This window comes from Camelus ferus, chromosome 24 (assembly GCF_009834535.1).
Source record: "Camelus ferus isolate YT-003-E chromosome 24, BCGSAC_Cfer_1.0, whole genome shotgun sequence".
In the NCBI taxonomy this organism is placed as follows: domain Eukaryota; kingdom Metazoa; phylum Chordata; class Mammalia; order Artiodactyla; family Camelidae; genus Camelus; species Camelus ferus.
Window position 1 is genome coordinate 17,052,470 of NC_045719.1, and position 17,633 is coordinate 17,070,102.

Consider the following 17,633-nt stretch of genomic DNA (forward strand, 5'->3'; position numbering starts at 1 on the left):
TACCAACATGAGGTACTACTGCCTGCCTGTAGGCAAGCAGCGGTATGAGCAAGCCTCAATTAAAACTTTCCTGAAACTTTGAGCCTTGAAGAATAGTTAATAAAATGGTGAGCAGCGGAACTCAGAAAAGTTGTAAAGTGAGCAAGTCTGTAATAAATGATTACAAAAGAGATAAATTCAGGAAAGAAGGCTGACAAAGAGACACTGAGAGGTTAGAGGGGATTAGTGAGGCCTGGAGACTTGAACAGATTTGAGTGTGAAGGAGACAAAAGGTAGAGAAAGAATTGCGTTCCCAAGTGTGGTAGAGACTAGACTGCTAAGATGAGGCTATTTAAAAAGAGGTGAGAATAATCCTAAAGTTCAGGCAGGGGAGATTTCCGCCCAGAAAGATCCCACCTCCAACAACCAAGGAGAGTGGTTCTCAAACTTTATTGCACAGAAGGATGTCCCATAAAACGTGTGAAAGTGCAAAGTCTCAGCAGACTGCAGCCCCACCTCAGAAGTTCTGCCTCACTAGCGCTGCCCCCTCGGAGGGGAAGAAAGCCTGCTCGCAGCTCATTCTGAGGCACACCAGCATTACCCCCACTACCTCAAGGAATGATTCCTAAAGCAGTCTCAAATAAAATGTCATTTTAACTCACATAAATATGAAAAAGGAATCTAGCAATTTGAGAACACATGGGGCTGTATCAAAATAAATAAGTATGTGGAGTTAACTGCCAATATATTGGGAAAGACTAGTCTAAGTGAATTAAGAGCTTTCTATTTAATTTTTCTGTATTTAAAGCATATTATAGCTCAGGAGCATATTTTTTGCATACTTAGAACAGGTGAAGAATTTTATCCAAATATTTTTACAAAAAAAGCTTCTTAGAAAAAAAAAATGACTCTAGGTAGGATGTTAAAAAGCAAAAATTGCTAAAAGTTCAGAAAAGACTTCAGTGATAAACAACAAACCAAAAAAGCAGATTTGAAGAGGTATCAGGTAAGCTTATTGTACCAGGAAGATTAAGCAGCAGATTGAAAGGATACAAAATAGATGGCAAATAAGCAATAGTGCATGCAGAACAGAGGGACCTGGTCTACGGGTGGGTGCTGGCTCAGAGTAAGGCAGATGCCAGCCTGAAACGGGCAGGTCTTCAAAAAAAGAGGTAAAAGAGAAGAAAAAGCTGCTGATGTTAATGTCGAGGAATAAAAGACCTAAGGTTAGCAAACCAACTGTTACGAGAAAAGAATCAAAATCCTAGTGTGTCTGTGTCTATGTCTAAGAAATCAGGTTAAGGTTATTATCCCCCTCCTCCCTCACAGAAAGAATAAGCAAAGCGTCCTGGACAAAAGGCCCACACACTCTTTCACCCTCCAGCCCACACGGAGTTCTGTCCTCACCACAGTGCCTCAGGGAATGGAGCTCCCAGGATGCCCACTTGAGCTGGCTCTCCACGGCATCGAGCTCAGAACTTGGCAATCCCTGCGCTTCTTCTTGAGATACTATCTCCTCTACTAGCACTTCCCGTTTTCGTCGACGAAGAGAAACCTGGAAATAATAGGGTCTGGTTCAACTGAGACGGAATCTGATGAGAATCGTAACTAAACACACAGAAGAGAAACCACACAAAACATATACTGCAGAGGCAAAGCAGCACAGATCACGGGGCGCGGTGGGAGACATAAACGTAACTCTAACTTGGTTGAATGGAATGAATTCATCAGGTGTGCCTACTGCTATGCCAGTGCTTCTGAGCTGGGAACGTGACAGGCTTACCGGCTGTCCAGGGTCATCTAGTTCACTCTCTAAATCTTCCAGCACCGTCACTGCCTCCTCTCCATTCTCTGGATGATGCTCTCGAACCCAAGTCTGTAGCTCCTTGGGTAGGATGGCAACAAACTGCTCCAGTACTACCAGCTCCAAGATTTGTTCTTTTGTGTGTGTCTCTGGCCTGAGCCATAGACGGCAAAGTTCTCGAAGCTGGCTCACAGCTTCACGGGGCCCAGGTGAATCTTGGTATCCAAACTGCCTGAATCGCTGTCGGAAAACCTCCGGGTCAGGGAGGTGGTTCCAGGGGATACTTGACCCCTCTTCGCCATCAGGATCCTCCTCCAACTTCACTCTCAGAATTTTTTCCTCCTCATCTGGAGTTGGGATGATAAGTATTGAATCTTCTTCCACTGACTGTGCAGACATCCTGATTTGTAATACTTTAAGAAAAGACAATCAAGGTAGGATACGGGCCTTAGGGAAATACCCCGCTTTCTTCACTGGCACTCTGAAGCACAAGAAATAAAAAATATGTAAATGAGGAAATATCCTAAGAATTTGCTCATATACTGATAAAGAAATACAAATGTATTCTTTCACTGGATTAAAAATTCCAACCAATACCACCACAAGTTGGCAAACTACAACTCATGACCAAATCTGGCCTGCAGCCCATTTTTGCACAATGCTTGTACTAAGAACAGTTTTCACATTTTCACGTGACTGAAAAAAATTAAAAGAACACTTCATGTGAAAAGATATAAAATTAAAGTGTCTGTCTCCATAAATAATTCTATGTATTTGTTCACTGTCCATGCTACAATAGCAGAGCTGAGTAGTTGCAATAGACACCATATAGCATGAAAAACCTAATATTTACTATCTGGCCCTTTCAAGGAAAAGTTTGCCAATCTATGATGTACAAAACCCATTTCAACAAAAAGAATCCAAGAAGAAACAGCCCACCTCAGCGTTATCTAAACTCACCTGACCCTGAAACACATTTATCTGCAATTTTGTACTGGTGTTCCCTGACACAGGTCACCTCATAAGCACGGATTGCATTATTACCTGCTTAAAAAAACTTTTTTTGGCAAATTTTTTTAAGGGCTAAGAAATATTTTTAAAATGTTTAAGAACTCCCTGGACTTAAAATATATGTGAAAAAGTACTTGCTCAGTAACAGATATGTAATGTTGAAAAAAAGCACAAGATGCCATAAAATTTAAGTATTATTCACCCACCATAAATACCTTTAAATTTGTAATGACAGGCATTAATTACAGCAAATTCTATGAAAGGACACTCTCATAAACTTATTTTCCTGCAGTAGCACAGACTCTCGTCCTTACACTGGATGACTCACAGTTTCCCCAGCTTCTACCTTCAGAGAAACCTTGGGCTATTTCTGTTCCTTTTAGTATCTGCATAGTCATGCCCACGCCATTGTTTACAACACCTATTAGGAATAAGTAATGCAGCTACTCAACGTATCTATTCAGGGCCCGGGATCTGAAAACCAAAAATTTCCAAAAACTTTCTGTAACCCTATCAAGACTGGGAATCAGAAAAGACCTTACGAGGTAATAAAAATACAGGTTTAATTAACAACTTTGAAGCGTGGCGGCCTTATAAACAAGGGTTGGCCAACAGATTGGTATGTTCCTATTCCACGACCCTACCTTATCGACGGCTCAAGCATTCTAAGAAATTTCTCTTTTACGTGAGGAGGTGCGGGGAGGGCAGGCCCGAGGTCCCCACAGTGTTTGGGCGGGGAGCCCCGTTCCAGGTGACCTGACCACTCCCTCCAGCAGAGTGCCGCTGCGAACTCTGACCCCAGCCAACGACCCCAGCCCCTCTTCCCCGCACTTGCGGCGGCAGCGGCTCTCGGAAGACCCGGGCCACCCTGCAGCAACAGCGTCGGAGTCACGGCACTTCCGCCCACGGCGGGCGGAACTACAAGTCCCAACGGCCCCCGCGCAAATCCGCCCCCTCCCACCTCCGCCCGAAAAGAATCCCAGAACCCTCCGCGAGATGCCAGGGCCTCGAAATAGAACAAAACGGGCCGATGGGGGAGGGGGAAGGCGAGGGTCGCGGAGGACACAGGGGACAGAGAACTCTCCGAAGCTGCTGAAAGCCCAATCTGGCTTTCCGTCAACCCCTCCCCATTCCCCAACTGCTGGGCGCGGAGACCGTGGCCTGTCCCTCACGCCTCCCGGGAAGCCGAAGAAGGTCCCCGCCAGGCTTCTTCGCTGACTCTTGCCAAGCGGTTCGCAGCCCCTAGCCCAGCGCACCCCTCACGCCCTCCCCCCACTCTCGCGCAAACCTCGGTCTCGGGAACCGCAGCCGCTGACCTGTCCACGGCAGACGCAGAAACGCCGCTCACAAGCCGTTTCCCAGAAGCCTCCGGCGCGGACTGCTTCCGGTCTGCGGGCCCCGGGAGGCGGGGGGGGGAGGAGAAGCCCCGCGTTGCCATGGAGATGCGCTCCGGGCGGGGGGAAGGGCTGTCCAACGACAATGGCTGCTTTGAGGCTGCTCTTGGCCTCGCGCCTCTCTCCCCCGACAGCTCGGCCTTCTGTGTTCCGCTTAAAAGACAAGGAAAAGAAAGAATTCTGCCACTAAGATAGTCTTTACGGTTTCGTTAGTCTTTCACATGCATTATCTCATGTGATCCTCACAGTAATCCTCTGGAAGAAGTAATGAAAGCTAGTATTTATGAATGCAAACTACATTGTACCAGGCACCATCACCGTTCTTTACATGTATTGTAATTTAATTTTAACAGCAACTTTACAATGGCGAGAACATTTATTATCCCCACTTCACAGCTGAGATAATTGAGGCACAAATAAATAGCTTGCCAAGAGTTCGTAACTAGTAAGTGGGAAGCAAGATTTGAAACCAAGGCATGACTCTAACCTTTGGCTCCCACTGGCTATGCTACAGAGCTTTATTACGACTAATTTATTAAGATGAGACTCTTAAACCAAGAGCTTTGGCAGTGATCTCACAGTGAATTTGCAGAATGCATGGTCATCTTCTGACTTCAGGCTTGACATTTTATACTACGAAACAGCTGCCGAAGTGATCATTTAAAAACATATATCAGATCACTTCATTCCTGTATTTAAAGGCCTTCAATGGATCCCTACTGCCTTAATTATGACATAAAAACTACTTACATGGGCCTGCAAGGCCTCCGGTGGTCTGTTCCCTGCCTCCAACCCACCCCCATTCCCCAGCTCTTAGGTTCATTGTGGCCCAGGGTCTTGCACCTCCCTGACTGCCTTTTCTCCTGGAAGCCACCCCAGTCTCATAGCACTGGTAGCAGTCATCTCATTTATTCATTTCTCTGGTTTTTGTTTTGATTTGGTTTTGTCACTAAGTCCTGTAAGGGCAGGGACCTTGCCTGTCTTGTTCACCACGGTATTCCCACCTAGTCCCAAGATGCTGACTGCCTGGTACATAGAGAACTCAATAAACATTTGTTGAATAAATGAATGAAGTGTGGACTAGTCACATTGCTGCCTTTGCTAGGTCACATGTCAGGCATCAGAAGCCACACAAAAGAGCCCTGTTGTTTAAAGTCTATGTTAGAAGTGCAGGAATAGCCTTCCAGAAGCATTCCAAGATTCTCAGGCTTCAGCTTTCTGCCTCTTTCAGGAAAGTACCCTTTGCAAATTGCCCTCAGTCTCTCCTGGATTCATGAATGAGAAAGTGAGTGAGTCAGCCCCTGATGGTATAGCTCTACTTTACTCTGTGACCACAACGTCGTCTCCCCAGGACCCCTGCTACTTCGGATGCCTCTTCTCTCTTTCTTCATTTAGGTGGTTTCAGAAATTCAGCCTTTCTTCTCTCCTACTTGGCTACTGCCACCAACCTGCTTGGCTCCTCTTTCTAACCTTTCCCTATTTTGTGACGCTAAAGGCTACCTCAAGGCATTTTGTTTCATTTTGTTTTGCTTTAAGAGTTTTTTTTTTTTAAATCTAATTAATATTGGAAAACAAAAAAGATACACATCAAACAGAACTACTTGGGGTGGTTAAAAATGTTGCAAAATTTTACAAAACTCTTTGCCTGGGATTTATTCTATCATTCCTAATTCTTTCTGAGAGAATAAGTAGAAATCACAGTGAGATGTTCCTCTCTAATTTACTCTTTTGAGGGCAGGGACTGCCAATGCCATTTTGAAACACCACCCTTCTGAGCCCCACTATGTGAGGGTTTTCCTAAATGGCAGCCCCTGTTGCCATCTTGAAGATCTAGTCAAGACAGTGCATCATGTTCCTCTGGGCAACCTGAGTGTAGTTAAGCTCCATGCCAGTGCCTGATGACCTCGCACATACCTACATAGATCGCAGAGATGAGGCTTGAGTTGGTGCTGATCTGAGTCTTGGCAGAACACCTTGTGATCCTCCTGGAATATGGGAGCATGAGAGGTTCCTGAGCTGCTGCTCCAAGGCCATTTGCCACTCAGCTCCCTGTCTTCCAAGGAGGCTGTCACGGAAGAGTTTCTCATGGCTTCCCCGTTCGTGATGAGGCTTTCAGCCTCATTCACCTGGTGTACAGCTGCAGACTATATAAAGGCTTAGACGCATCATAGCATTAGCCCTCAGAAACAAGGGGTTCCACAGCTCCCGTCGCAGTCACCTGGCTCTTTTCGTTTTGATGTCATCCTTTTGGTGTGTGAGACAAAGCTCATGGGGAGCTGGCACTTTTGGCTACTCTTGCATTAACTGTCTATGTAAGTCATAATCTCTCTAAACCTACAAAGGGCTCATCCTTTCTTTACCAGCCAAATCTTTTAACGTTGCTTTGAAAGCATTTCATCCATTAATTAATGGTAAAAATAAAAATGAGCAAACAAAGTTTAAAAAAAAAAAAACCCTCAAAACAGATGGATGCTATCTGGGTTCCAGAGAACTAGAGATGATTAAAATAAAGTCATGATTCCTTCTTTTAACATAACCGTCTTATTTAGGACATAGACGAGAAAACAAATACTTAGAAAAGAGTTTAAGAATACCAGAAGGGGCATCTAAATGAATTATTATGCTGAGGGGGAAGGGAGGCACTCTGAGATGGCAGAAGTGAAGTAAGAAAAGTTCTCACACTGGAATGGAAACACAGACTTTCATACTTGTTGTTGTCATATTTCATTCAAAAACAATCTTTTCTAGAATTTTCTCTGACGATTATTTTGGAGCTCTCATTCCTTCCCCTCAGCTCAGAAATCTCTCCCTCTGAGCACTTAAAATATACTGGTAGCATTTCCACTTTTAAGAAAAAAGGCAAAATGCAAAGATAGCGTTCAGCATTTGTTTTTTGGCAAGCCATTCCAGAGGCAGCACGCGCGGCCCAAGCAGTGAGAAGGGCACCGCCTAACGCCTTCCCTGGGAGCTAAGCATCTCAGCGCCACGCTGCCATAGCTTCCAGCTGTGTCTAAGGTAATTGCTTCTTTGCTTTACACCATTTGGGCTTACAAGTTTCTGTAGAACATTCCACTTTCAGTCAGAGGGAGAAACCTGTACTAATGTAGGTCTTCTGTAAAAGTGAAGTGGCGTAAAGCGAACTTGGGACAAGTGGAGGATACCTATACTGGAATTTCATTGCTTTTTAAGGCTGAATAAGGTTTCGCTGTATGTACATCCTGTATTTTTGCTGATCCATTGATTTACTGATGGAAACTTGGGTTGCTCCCACCTTTTGGCTATTGAGAATAATTCTGCTGTGAACACGGGTGTACAAGTGTCTGTTTGGGTCCATGCTTTCAACTTCTGGGTAAACACTAGGAGTGGAATTGCCATGGTAGTTCTCTGTTTAGCTTTTTGAGGAACCACCGAACTGTTTTCCAGTTTCTGCAACATTTTACATTCCCATCAGCAATGCACAAGGGTTGCAATGTCTCCACATCCTTGGCACCTGTTATTTCTGTATTTTTAATCAGCCATCATGATGGATATGAGGTGGTATCTCACTGAGATTTTGATTTGCATTTCCCAAATGATTAGTGATATTGAACATCTTTTCCTATACTTATTGGCTATTTGTGTATCTTCTTTGGAGAAAGGTGTGTCTACTCATGTCTTTTGCTCATTTTTAAAAATGGGTTGTTTCATTCTTTTTTAATTGAAGTATAGCTGATTTACACCATTTCAGGTGGACAGCAAAGTGATTCAGGTATAAATATACACACATATATATACTCTTTTTCAGATTCTTTTCCATTAGGTTATTATAAGATATTAAATATCTGAGATATATAATAGGTCCTTTTAATCCAAATTCCTAATTTATCCCCCTCTTCCCCTTTGGTAATCACAAATTTGTTTTCTATATCAGGAAGTCTATTTGTTTTGTAAATAAATTCGTTTGTATCATTTTTTAAGATTCCACATGTAAGTAATATCATATATTTGTCTTTCTCTGGCTGACTTATTTCACTTAGTATGATAATCTCTTGGATTTTTTTTTATAAGTGATTTGCAAACACTTTCATTCCACAAGTATTTGAGTGCCTATTATGTGCCATGTACTGTGCCAGATGCCTGAGAAACGCCAGTGAAGGAAGCAGCTCATGCTCTCAAGAAACACAAAATCGTGAGGGCAACGCAGAAGCAGATTTACTGGGGTTAAAAAGAAATCACATTACTTCTCAAATGTGCAAAGGAAAATGGAGCTTATTTTTTTATAACTGATGTTTTTGTTTGAATCCTCGCCCCATTTTGTGGGGCGTGGTGGTGGTGAAAGAACTGAATTAAATTATTCAGTCTGTTTTAAGTTCAACTGTCTATCATGGCTGTTTCTCCCTCTGCCCTTCTCTGCCATCTGGATGTCTGGGCAGGAAGTTTACACTCCCCGTGGGGAGGTGGTGCTGTGGATTGGGTCTCAGACGGGCCTGCTGTCCTCCTGATCTTCTCTGGTTTCTATTCTGGGCAGCTGGTCTGCTGTGGTGCTTGCTCAGCAAACCTGCAGCAGCAAGTGCTCTGTTCCCTCAGCGAGGCAGGGGGCCAGTATCCCTTCCCTGATAACTTGCCTCCACCACCGTTCTAGCCACCTGTCTAAGGTGTGGCTGAGACCCACAGTTCTGGGTCTGCGGGGTCCTGCAGCTCTTAGCTACAAGATATACAAAGTTACTCTACCCAATGATCCCAACTCTCTAGTTGGTTTAATCAGCTATTTTCCAAGGACCCATCAGGCTTGGGGAATGGTTACACATGTTCTAAGTCACATGGTAGAGAGACCGTTTGCTAACACTGCATTGCTACTTTTACAATAGTCCAGTGTTGTCGCACAAAACGTCTGTTCAGCAATTGTTTTCCCAATGCACTCAATGACAAGTGAGTCATTTCTCCCCTTTCAAGTTCTCTCCTAACCCCCTCTATTTCTGCAGGGGTTCAGTGCAGAGATGAAAGGACACCTGTGTCTGACCTTCTGTCTCACCATTCTCAGGATTGGGAGGGCTTTTTCTTTTTTCTTTTCTTTTTTTTTTTTTTTTTTTTTTTTTTGCTATCTCATGACTTTTTTCTTCTCAAAGTATCATTCAACCTCCTCTTCCTTGGGCCGTATTTGCAGTTTGATATTTTTAAAATATTTTATTTTATGTGATAAATGTAATGCCTGGGTGATAGACTGTTATGGAATCAACAGGAGGGTGTAGTGGTGATCCCAACTTACGCTTTGGGTGTTATGGTAGGCTTCCTGGAAGAAGTGGCAGCTAAGCTAAAACCTGAAGAATACACAGGAGTTAGATAAAGTGTGGAAGCTGGAAAAGAGTTTAAAAGGAACATATACAAAGGCCCAGGGGCAGGATTTCTAATTCAGAGTGCCTTTGGCATAGAGTATTAAGGAGGCAATAATGAGAGAATGCTGAAATGGTAAACTGTGGTCAGTCAGATCATGAAGAGCCTCAAAAGCCTCGTTTAGGAATTCTGACTTTACGTTAAAAGAATGGGAGGCTTATGTTTTAAACAAGGAAGGGGCATAATCAAATTTATGCTTTAGAATGTTCACTGTGGTTGAAAGAGATGGATGCATATGAGGAAGGCACAACTGAGGGCCCTTTTGCTCCCCCCACTCAGGGGTTAGCCATCATCTTGAATTTTCTAAGAATATACCAGAGAAGTATAGGGTTGCAGCATGGGTCATATCATAAATATATAAATGTTAAAGAAATGGATCCTGAAGGAAGACAAACAATGCATAAAAGAGAAGGAGAAGGACTGATGGCAGCCAACATCCTTCAGAGGTCGGAAGGAATGATGAGGGACAGAAAGACCCCTCTTTCATTCTGATAGGGAGAGTAAAGGATGGGTGACATATAGGTAAGTTGACAAATTTGGTGGCATGAGATTATGGGTTCTTTTTTTTTTGGTATCGAAGGGGACAAAATCATAGCCATCTGCCCAAGAGGAAGGCGGCCAAGGAGTATGGCAAACACTGTTGGCTGACTCAGCAAGGCTCCCAATCCCCATCTGCCCTGCTTTCCCTCTCGAGGTTGAAAACACTTGCTTTACCAGACACATTTGCAACAAGGAAACATAAACAGAATTTTGCTAGGGTTTCTCAGAAGGGTTTTACTTTTCCTTGTAAAGGAAATGACTATGGCTGGAGCCCCACTTCCTCTTTCTTCCTGACTTGACCCCAGAGACCATTCCCGGAGCTGAGAAAATGAGAATAATGGAAAGGCCCAAAGAATTGCAGAGACAGCAGCCAGACCAGTCATTGTTCAGCTGCTGACTGACAGCCAGCAGCAACTCGCCCCCACTCCCCGCCAATTTCTGGTTGCAGTCTTATTTGCTTGAGCCAAAACCGAAGGTAGATTTTGTATACAGAAGCATTCCTGATACAGGAAGTTTTAAGGACAGTGACAAACATCTGATCTGGTCTCTGAAGAGAATAGGAGAGAGGAAAAGAGGGAACATAGGATTATAGATAATAAGGGCTCAGATGAAGTGAAATTCATCTAAAAAATATCTTATTTTGGAGTATTTACTATCTATGGTAATTAATCAACTTAATGGGGGTGCTAATATGCTAATTTGTATCAAGGTTAACCCAAGTCATATTAATTCTCCAGTCAGATAAACCTACTTTTTAGAGACCCATGTAAGCGCAGGAGAACTCAAAGTACACAGCAACACCCTTTAAAGATTCATCCTTCAAAGATGGTATGATTCACATCACCTTCTGGTGGAGAAGTTCAGATTATTCACAATGAAGAGAATGTAATCTTGCAAAGTTTATGGTGGCACCAAGGGGAGACAGACACTTCCCACAGAATACTTGATTTAGATTCTGTCATTTTATTCACATGGTACCAAAAACCTTTTTCCATGATTAAGCAGTAATTCACAATACACATCTCTTGAGGCATTTGCTGCTTTAATAGATGGCTTGTTCCTCTCTTTAATTACAAAGAGAATGAGACCCAAATAACAAGAATGTCTACATTTTTAATAAATGGGAATATACAAAACCCAGTATATATTCATATTTGCTAGAGCTACAAAGTATAATCACTATCAGAAAATTCTAAAATTAAAATTTGTATTCACCTCTCCCCTTACTAATCTAATATTTAGCATAATTCTAACTAAGCAGAGCACATAATCCCTCATTTGTTTCTGGAGTTACTCCAAGCACTAGATATGGGTGGATTTTCTGATAACGAAATGTTTACACTTCTTGAGGAATTTAGTTCACCATGAGCCCTCTTTTCCCTTCTTCTAAGGACCTTCACTTCCCATGGTTCCATATTGGGTAACTGAGGCACTGTGAGAGACACAATAATCCATGTATTGTTATAATACATACAGCAGTTTATCAAGGATCCCTGGAGGAGGGTACATGATGTTATAGACTGTTAGAATAATTTTAAAAACATACCATCATTTACTGTTTATTTATTTTTTGCTTTTTTTGCGGGGCTGGAGGTAATTAGTTTTATTTCTGTCTGTCTATTTATTTATCTAGTTTTAATTTTTATTTATTTTATTTTTGCAGGGGGGAGGTAATTCGATTTATTTATTTGCTTTTTCAATGGAGGTACTAGGGATTGAACCCAGGACCTCATGCATGCTAAGTATGTGCTCTAGCACTTGAGCTATACCTTCCTCTAATTACTTTTTAAACAGAGAATCTGATTGAATTAAATGTGGGTAAAACTCAATGGACATTGAACTTTATTGATTTCCTCATTTGTATAAAAGCACCAAAATCCAGGGTCTTATGTCATGATAGGCTGTCCAGAAATTCATCTCACTAAAACTGCATAAGACCCTGTAAAGGTTGTCTTGTGATGCCTGAAACATGTTCACAGCTGATTTATGCCAGAACAGGGGACATGAAGAACGCTGAAGGACAGTCATGAGAGCTGTTAAGGGTTCCCATTTCCAGGTAAGGTGTAGTCTTCTCTATTACATGCTGCACTTGCCAATATTTGGGTAACGTCAGTCTTGTTTGGACAGACTTTTCTTCATCTCCCTTGTTTCTTTATGTTAAAGTGATCATCAGCTTTATACAAGCACCCACAGATAGCACTGGTCGTTATCAGAACATTCACTGTGTTTAGGCCACTCCCTGAAGACATGCCGAGCCACCTTAATGCTTTCACCGAGATTATTTACAATATAAATTGTAAAGGAGATTATTTTTTCCTACACAGGAAATTATTTAGTATCATTAACAATATGTAGGTTCTTAATATTGTACATCAACTATATCTCAACTTAAAAATTGGAAAAAAAAAAACACCCAGTATGTGGGTTCTGGTGAGTTTTCATAAGAGATGAGTAAAGTTCCTTTACTCACCTGCTTCCTAACAAGGACCCTGGACATTTCAGCCTAGGTCTTCAGCTACATATTCTTTTGGGTCTCCTCAATCCCATTCTCATATTTTGCATCTGGAACAGAAAATAAAATAGGAAATTAATTCTTTGGTCTAAGAACTCCAATGCTCAAATAATGGAGAATATTCATTTATCTACTGAGTAACTCATATTTCTTTCCAACAGGGAAAATGTACTTGTTTAAAAAGGAACATACTAGGTCATCATTTGTGTTAATAATGGAAACATTGTAGAACATATCTGAGAATGTCTTTTCAAGAGCTGCACTGGGGATGGAAATCTGATTTAAGTTTTAGGATCTCAAACATCTGAATTAACACTATACTGAAAAGCAGAAAAGCAAACGATGCTGACAGAAAATATTCTACATTCTCTCCTGTGGCTTTTATAACCTTTCAAAGGAAACCGGTGCCCACTGAAACCACCGATTTATACTAACGGAGTATTGGTGCCTGTGTCTTCTCCCCTGTTGAAAAAGTTCTCAGTAAATGCTTTGATTCCCTCATAACACTGATGAGACTTTTTCCTGTGTCGGAAGAGGTTTGAGCTCTGACTAAAGGCTTTCCCACATTCGTGACATTTGAAGGGTTTTTCTCCAGTGTGGATTCGTCGATGCTGAATCAGGACTGCACTCCGGCTGAAAGCCTTTGCACACACGTCACATGTATAAGGTTTCTCTCCACTGTGGATTCGCTGATGTAGATTAAGGGCTGAGCTCTGACTAAAGACTTTGCCACATTCATCACACTTGTGTTGTTTTTTTCGAGGACGGCTTCCTTGTCTTCTTTCAGACTTTCTCTCTTGTTCACAGGATCCTCTAAATGTGAAACTCTGGGAAGCATTCACATGAAGGGTGTTAGAAACTTTGTAATGTGGTTCTTTGCCTGAAGAAGTCTTTTGCCTTGAAGCTGATTTCACATTTAAAGCTCCGGTGTCTTTATCTGCAATAATACACAGAAAAGCAAATGTAACCAGTTCTCTGTTTGGAAGGAAAGAAAGGAACAATCCAAATGAAGTATACAGAGATTATTTTTCAGCTAGCATGTTTGTAATACAGTATCACAAAGTGGAAGATAGACAGGGAAAGGCAGAACACACTGAGAAGATCTTAAGGCAAAAGATAAAGGTTTATATACAGCTGAGGCAGTCAACTCTAAAGATGAAAAGCTCTGTGTGAAAGGCAGAATGGTGAGTAGGGGTAAAAAGATATATCAGAGATTGAGTTAAGCCTGGAAGAAAAGAAAAGACCTAAAAGATGAGGAAGTATTGGAGAAGCAAAGGAGCCACTGCAGGAGAGGAATCAAATGTGGCAGTGGGTAGGGGTAAGCAAGATTCACTACAACAGTATCAATAAACAAGAATTATGATAAAGGAATCACAGTCTCTAGACCATGACCTTGAGGGGTCTCTTAAAAGGACCTCAGGGCCTGCCTGAAGGCAGAAGAGGTGGGAACAGGGCTGAGCAGAAGCCCTTGCAGGCTGAGACTGCTTGCTGCTGCTTCAGTCAAGGCAGCTGTGTTTTCATCCGTTTTATATATTGCAACTTCACATAAAATTTCACTGAGAAAAGGGTCATGCTGCTTAAAAATGATTTGGAAATCGTGATGAAGATGATGTCAAGGATTCAAAACACTAAAAGATATAAGAATCTAGAAGGAAATGAGAATGTGCACTAGCAGGACACACGGGAGACCTCCTGCAGAAAGCAGCCGAGATGTGAGTGGTGGGCTGAGGCCACCTTCGCACCCCTCACCACAAACTGAACTCTGCCCCTCACCGTTTTGCTTTAAGGAGTGAAGCTCCTTCGATGCCCATGGCAGCTGCTTTTTTGTGGGCTTCAGCTGGCTACGTGGCGTCTCCTGAGTGATCTCACAAGTTGGTAGCTTCTTTGCAAGCATGTCTTCATTTTGCCCGAAGAAGACCTAGAAACAGTTTGGTACAACTGAGGTTGAAGAAAGGAATCAGGTTGAGACTTGAGGATAAAATAACAGAGAAGAAACTATCCTGGGACGCAGGGCAAGGGAGGGAGAAAGCAGGGGCACATTCTATTTCCTGGCACAGCTGGAAGAACACTGGCCACACTACACATCAAGGTGTCCTGAGTGAGAGTACCATCTGGGAGATCTACCCGCAATGAAGTGTCAGAGCTCCTGCCTCAGCCTTGCCACTCATCCCCACGGCCACTCTCACCTGTTCCACCTCCCCATCATGCTCTTCCTCCAGCTCCTCCAGCATCACCACGGCTTCCTCTCCACTCTCTGGCCGGTTCTCCTGAAACCAGGCCTGCAGCTCCTCAGGCAGCATGGCCAGGAACTGCTCCAGCACCAGCAGCTCCAGGATCTGCTCCTTGGTGTGCACCTCCGGCCTCAGCCACTGACAGCACAGCTCGCGGAGCCGGCTCAGGGCCTCCCGGGGCCCAGATGATTCCTGGTAGTCAAACTGCCTGAACCGCTGGCGGTAGGTCTCTGAGCTATAGAAGCTGCTCCAGTGGCGGCCAGAGACCGTATTGCCGGCCTGCCCTCCCTCTTCCATCTTCACCACCAGAATGCAGTCAGGGTCCTCAGAAGTTCGTGGAAGGAGTTTTGACGACTCTCTCAATTTTGCAGACATTTGGACTGGGAATAGTTCAGGACCACCAGGCTTTAATCTTCAAGGAGGTGAGACTCTCCTCATGGACACTCCTTAAATATGATTAAAGAGACAAGTGGAAACAAGACAAAGACAAGTGCTTCTTAGAACAATATAACTAAGATTAGAGACATAAGACTGTACAGAAAGTACTGTCCTTAATCTTCACATAAACCATGATTTCAAAGAATACTTCCTTCTTTAAGAAAATCAAAGAGCTTAAATGCATTAACTCATATGCATGAGTAATTTGCAACTTATTCTGAAAATCATGCCCACGAGGCTGACTAAATAGCACAATTAGAGATCAGCCAGGGCTGCAGAGGAGCTCCTGAAGACTAGAAATAAGGGAAGCCTGAGGAAAGTTATAACTCTGGGGCAAGCTCAAAGAGCCAATTAATTTTTCCAGCCTGCCACAAGGAGCCCTAAGTCTCATGAGAGAAGTATTTTTGTGGTTTTTTTTTTTTTTTGACATTTACTAATTTTTAAAACATTACTTTGGTATTAAATGAACCACTCGAAAGAAAAAAGTAATCGCATATTCCTTCATTTTAATATATTTCCATTTTTTCATGTTCATATCTACTGCTCATCTGTAATGTCTATATTATTTACATACCCATCTCTTTATTGAGGTTACTTCTAATTTTTACTATTATAAATACTGCTAGGAGGCACATCTTCAGAAAAATATACTGTTTTTCTCCTTTCAAATTATTTCCTTCAAGGATGTCCCAAGGACTTGACTTATTGGGGTCAAAGGAAGAGTGGCAAATGTCTTGCTATGTATTATCAAATAAATTGTAGGAAAGTGTATCAAATCACAATTTCACCAGCAACATAGTGATGTATGGGGGCAGTGGTTTCTCCGAGTATCACCAGCTTGTTAGCAGGAAGGGGGTGGGACACTTTCCTTAGCAGCATTTTAGCAGATGTATCACTAGTAACTGATGACTAGTTAAAAATATACATGTCCCTATTTTTTCTTTATCATTTTTCTCCCACTTCACTGAGAACTCTTCTAAGCACTGAATGATATGTAGGGGACCTGAACAAAGCCTGTGGCTGCATAAAGCTTATACTCTAGCAGGGGAGTCAAAGTTGTTACCAAATAAATGATAAAACTTTATACAGTGATGTGCTGCACTGCAAACGGTAACAGCTGACATACGGAGAATTTACTATGTGCTAAGCATCTTAATAAATATAAACTCATTTAAAGCCTCATTAAAAGCACTGTAAGGATATTTTCATCGCCATATTGTAGATGAGGAACCCGCCAGGGCAAGTTCGGGCAAGATCAGGTCAAGCTCAGGTAAGGAGACCAAAGACAAACGGAGCAGGGCTGGGGTCTGAGTCCGGGTCATCCACACTTTCTACGGTGTTGAGAGGTCCAGAGCCGGTGGCCGGGGTCCCGGCCCAGATAAGGAGCAGCAGACCCAGATGATTCTGGCCCAAAACAGAATCTGGGGTCGAGATACGAGGGGCAGGAAGGGTTTGAGGCCACGTGTCTGGAGCCGTCTAGGGAAGTTACAAAGGGAGCCCCTAAGCTAACGCAGCCTCTCGAAGTCGCAGGAGAGTGGCCGCCGTCCAGGACGCACTCTCTCCGGCACCAAGAGCCGAATGCATAATTGCTCTCTGCTCTACCCAAGAGACCGAACCCTCCAGTACCACCGAACCCCCAATACAGCCCGTGGGTCTGTAACAAACCGGGTGCCCGTAAGGGAGATTTCGCCCAGGATCGCAGATCCAGGGGTCTTCCCTGAGGGGACCGACTCTGTCTTGGAAATACCTCCTCCAGCGAGCCGGCCCCCGACGGTCCCGGGACACCTTCCTCCACCACACGACGCCGCTCGCCGACGGGGACCCAACTCCGCGAGCCCGCACGAGGCGAATGGGCGTGGGGGGAGGGTGCGCCGGAGGGCAGGTAAGCGCGCGGGGGGTGATGGGAGGAGGTCCGGCTTTCAGGGCGGAGGTCAGGGGTCACCGAGCGCCTGGGGGAGGACGAGGAGAGGCGGTGCGCGGACGCGCTGCGAGAGGCCAGGAGGTGAGGGGACGAGGTAGGGGCCGTGGAGAAGCGGGCAGGCGTGAGGAAGAGGTAGCTGGGGTGGGAGGGAAAGAGGTATGAAGAGGGGGTGCGCCGTAGCGCGTTGGGAGGGGTGGGGGCGGCTGTCGTGAGGCGGCGCCAAGGCCGCGGCCATCCCTTCCCCGCCCCCCAGGTGACCGACGCTTCTTCCCGAGGCCTAGTGGTGCGAATATCCCTCAGCTCTCACCTCCGGCCTGGGAAGGACGACCCCGCGTTGTGGGGGAGAAAAGGGGGGAAGCGCCCCATTGGAAGCTGCTTCCGGTCCTCTGGGCTGGGAGGGGGCGGGGCTCGGGATGACCGAATGGTTGCCATG

The 17,633-nt window shown here is 43.9% G+C and overlaps 2 protein-coding genes and 1 long non-coding RNA gene across 9 annotated transcripts in view; 1 reads left to right on the forward strand and 2 right to left on the reverse strand.

Moving 5' to 3' along the window:
- Positions 1–4,216, reverse strand: part of LOC102515525 (zinc finger protein 24) — a 31,130-nt gene extending 26,914 nt beyond the window's left edge. For 2 of the 3 annotated variants that reach the window (XM_032467244.1, XM_032467242.1), the window contains exons 1-3: positions 4,083–4,216; positions 1,763–2,264; positions 1,387–1,534 (exon numbers count right to left, since the gene is read on the reverse strand). In XM_032467244.1, the coding sequence (XP_032323135.1) occupies positions 1,387–1,534; positions 1,763–2,182 (568 nt within the window). In that variant the 5' untranslated portion in view covers positions 2,183–2,264; positions 4,083–4,216. Of the gene's footprint in view, positions 1–1,386; positions 1,535–1,762; positions 2,265–3,438; positions 3,642–4,082 lie in introns of those variants that run through there. The other variant, XM_032467243.1, reaches the window with a different exon arrangement.
- Positions 4,217–11,767: 7,551 nt separating this feature from the next.
- On the reverse strand, positions 11,768–17,603 carry LOC102519318 (zinc finger protein 396). 2 transcript variants are annotated; one of them, XM_014558154.2, is made up of 5 exons: positions 17,508–17,603; positions 14,797–15,287; positions 14,384–14,528; positions 13,046–13,547; positions 11,768–12,660 (listed from the first exon to the last, which is right to left on the reverse strand). In XM_014558154.2, the coding sequence occupies exons 2-5, from the start codon at positions 15,214–15,216 to the stop codon at positions 12,648–12,650; spliced, it is 1,080 nt and encodes a 359-aa protein (XP_014413640.1). In that variant the 5' UTR covers positions 15,217–15,287; positions 17,508–17,603; the 3' UTR covers positions 11,768–12,647. The 2 variants fall into 2 exon arrangements, with proteins under 2 accessions (XP_014413640.1, XP_014413641.1); XM_014558155.2 differs by lacking the exon at positions 17,508–17,603 and adding an exon at positions 17,027–17,150.
- Positions 17,199–17,633, forward strand: part of LOC116659556 — a 48,958-nt gene continuing 48,523 nt past the window's right edge. For 3 of the 4 annotated variants that reach the window (XR_004314916.1, XR_004314917.1, XR_004314915.1), the window contains exon 1: positions 17,199–17,281. This is a non-coding gene — a long non-coding RNA (uncharacterized LOC116659556). Of the gene's footprint in view, positions 17,295–17,633 lie in introns of all 4 variants that reach the window. The other variant, XR_004314918.1, reaches the window with a different exon arrangement.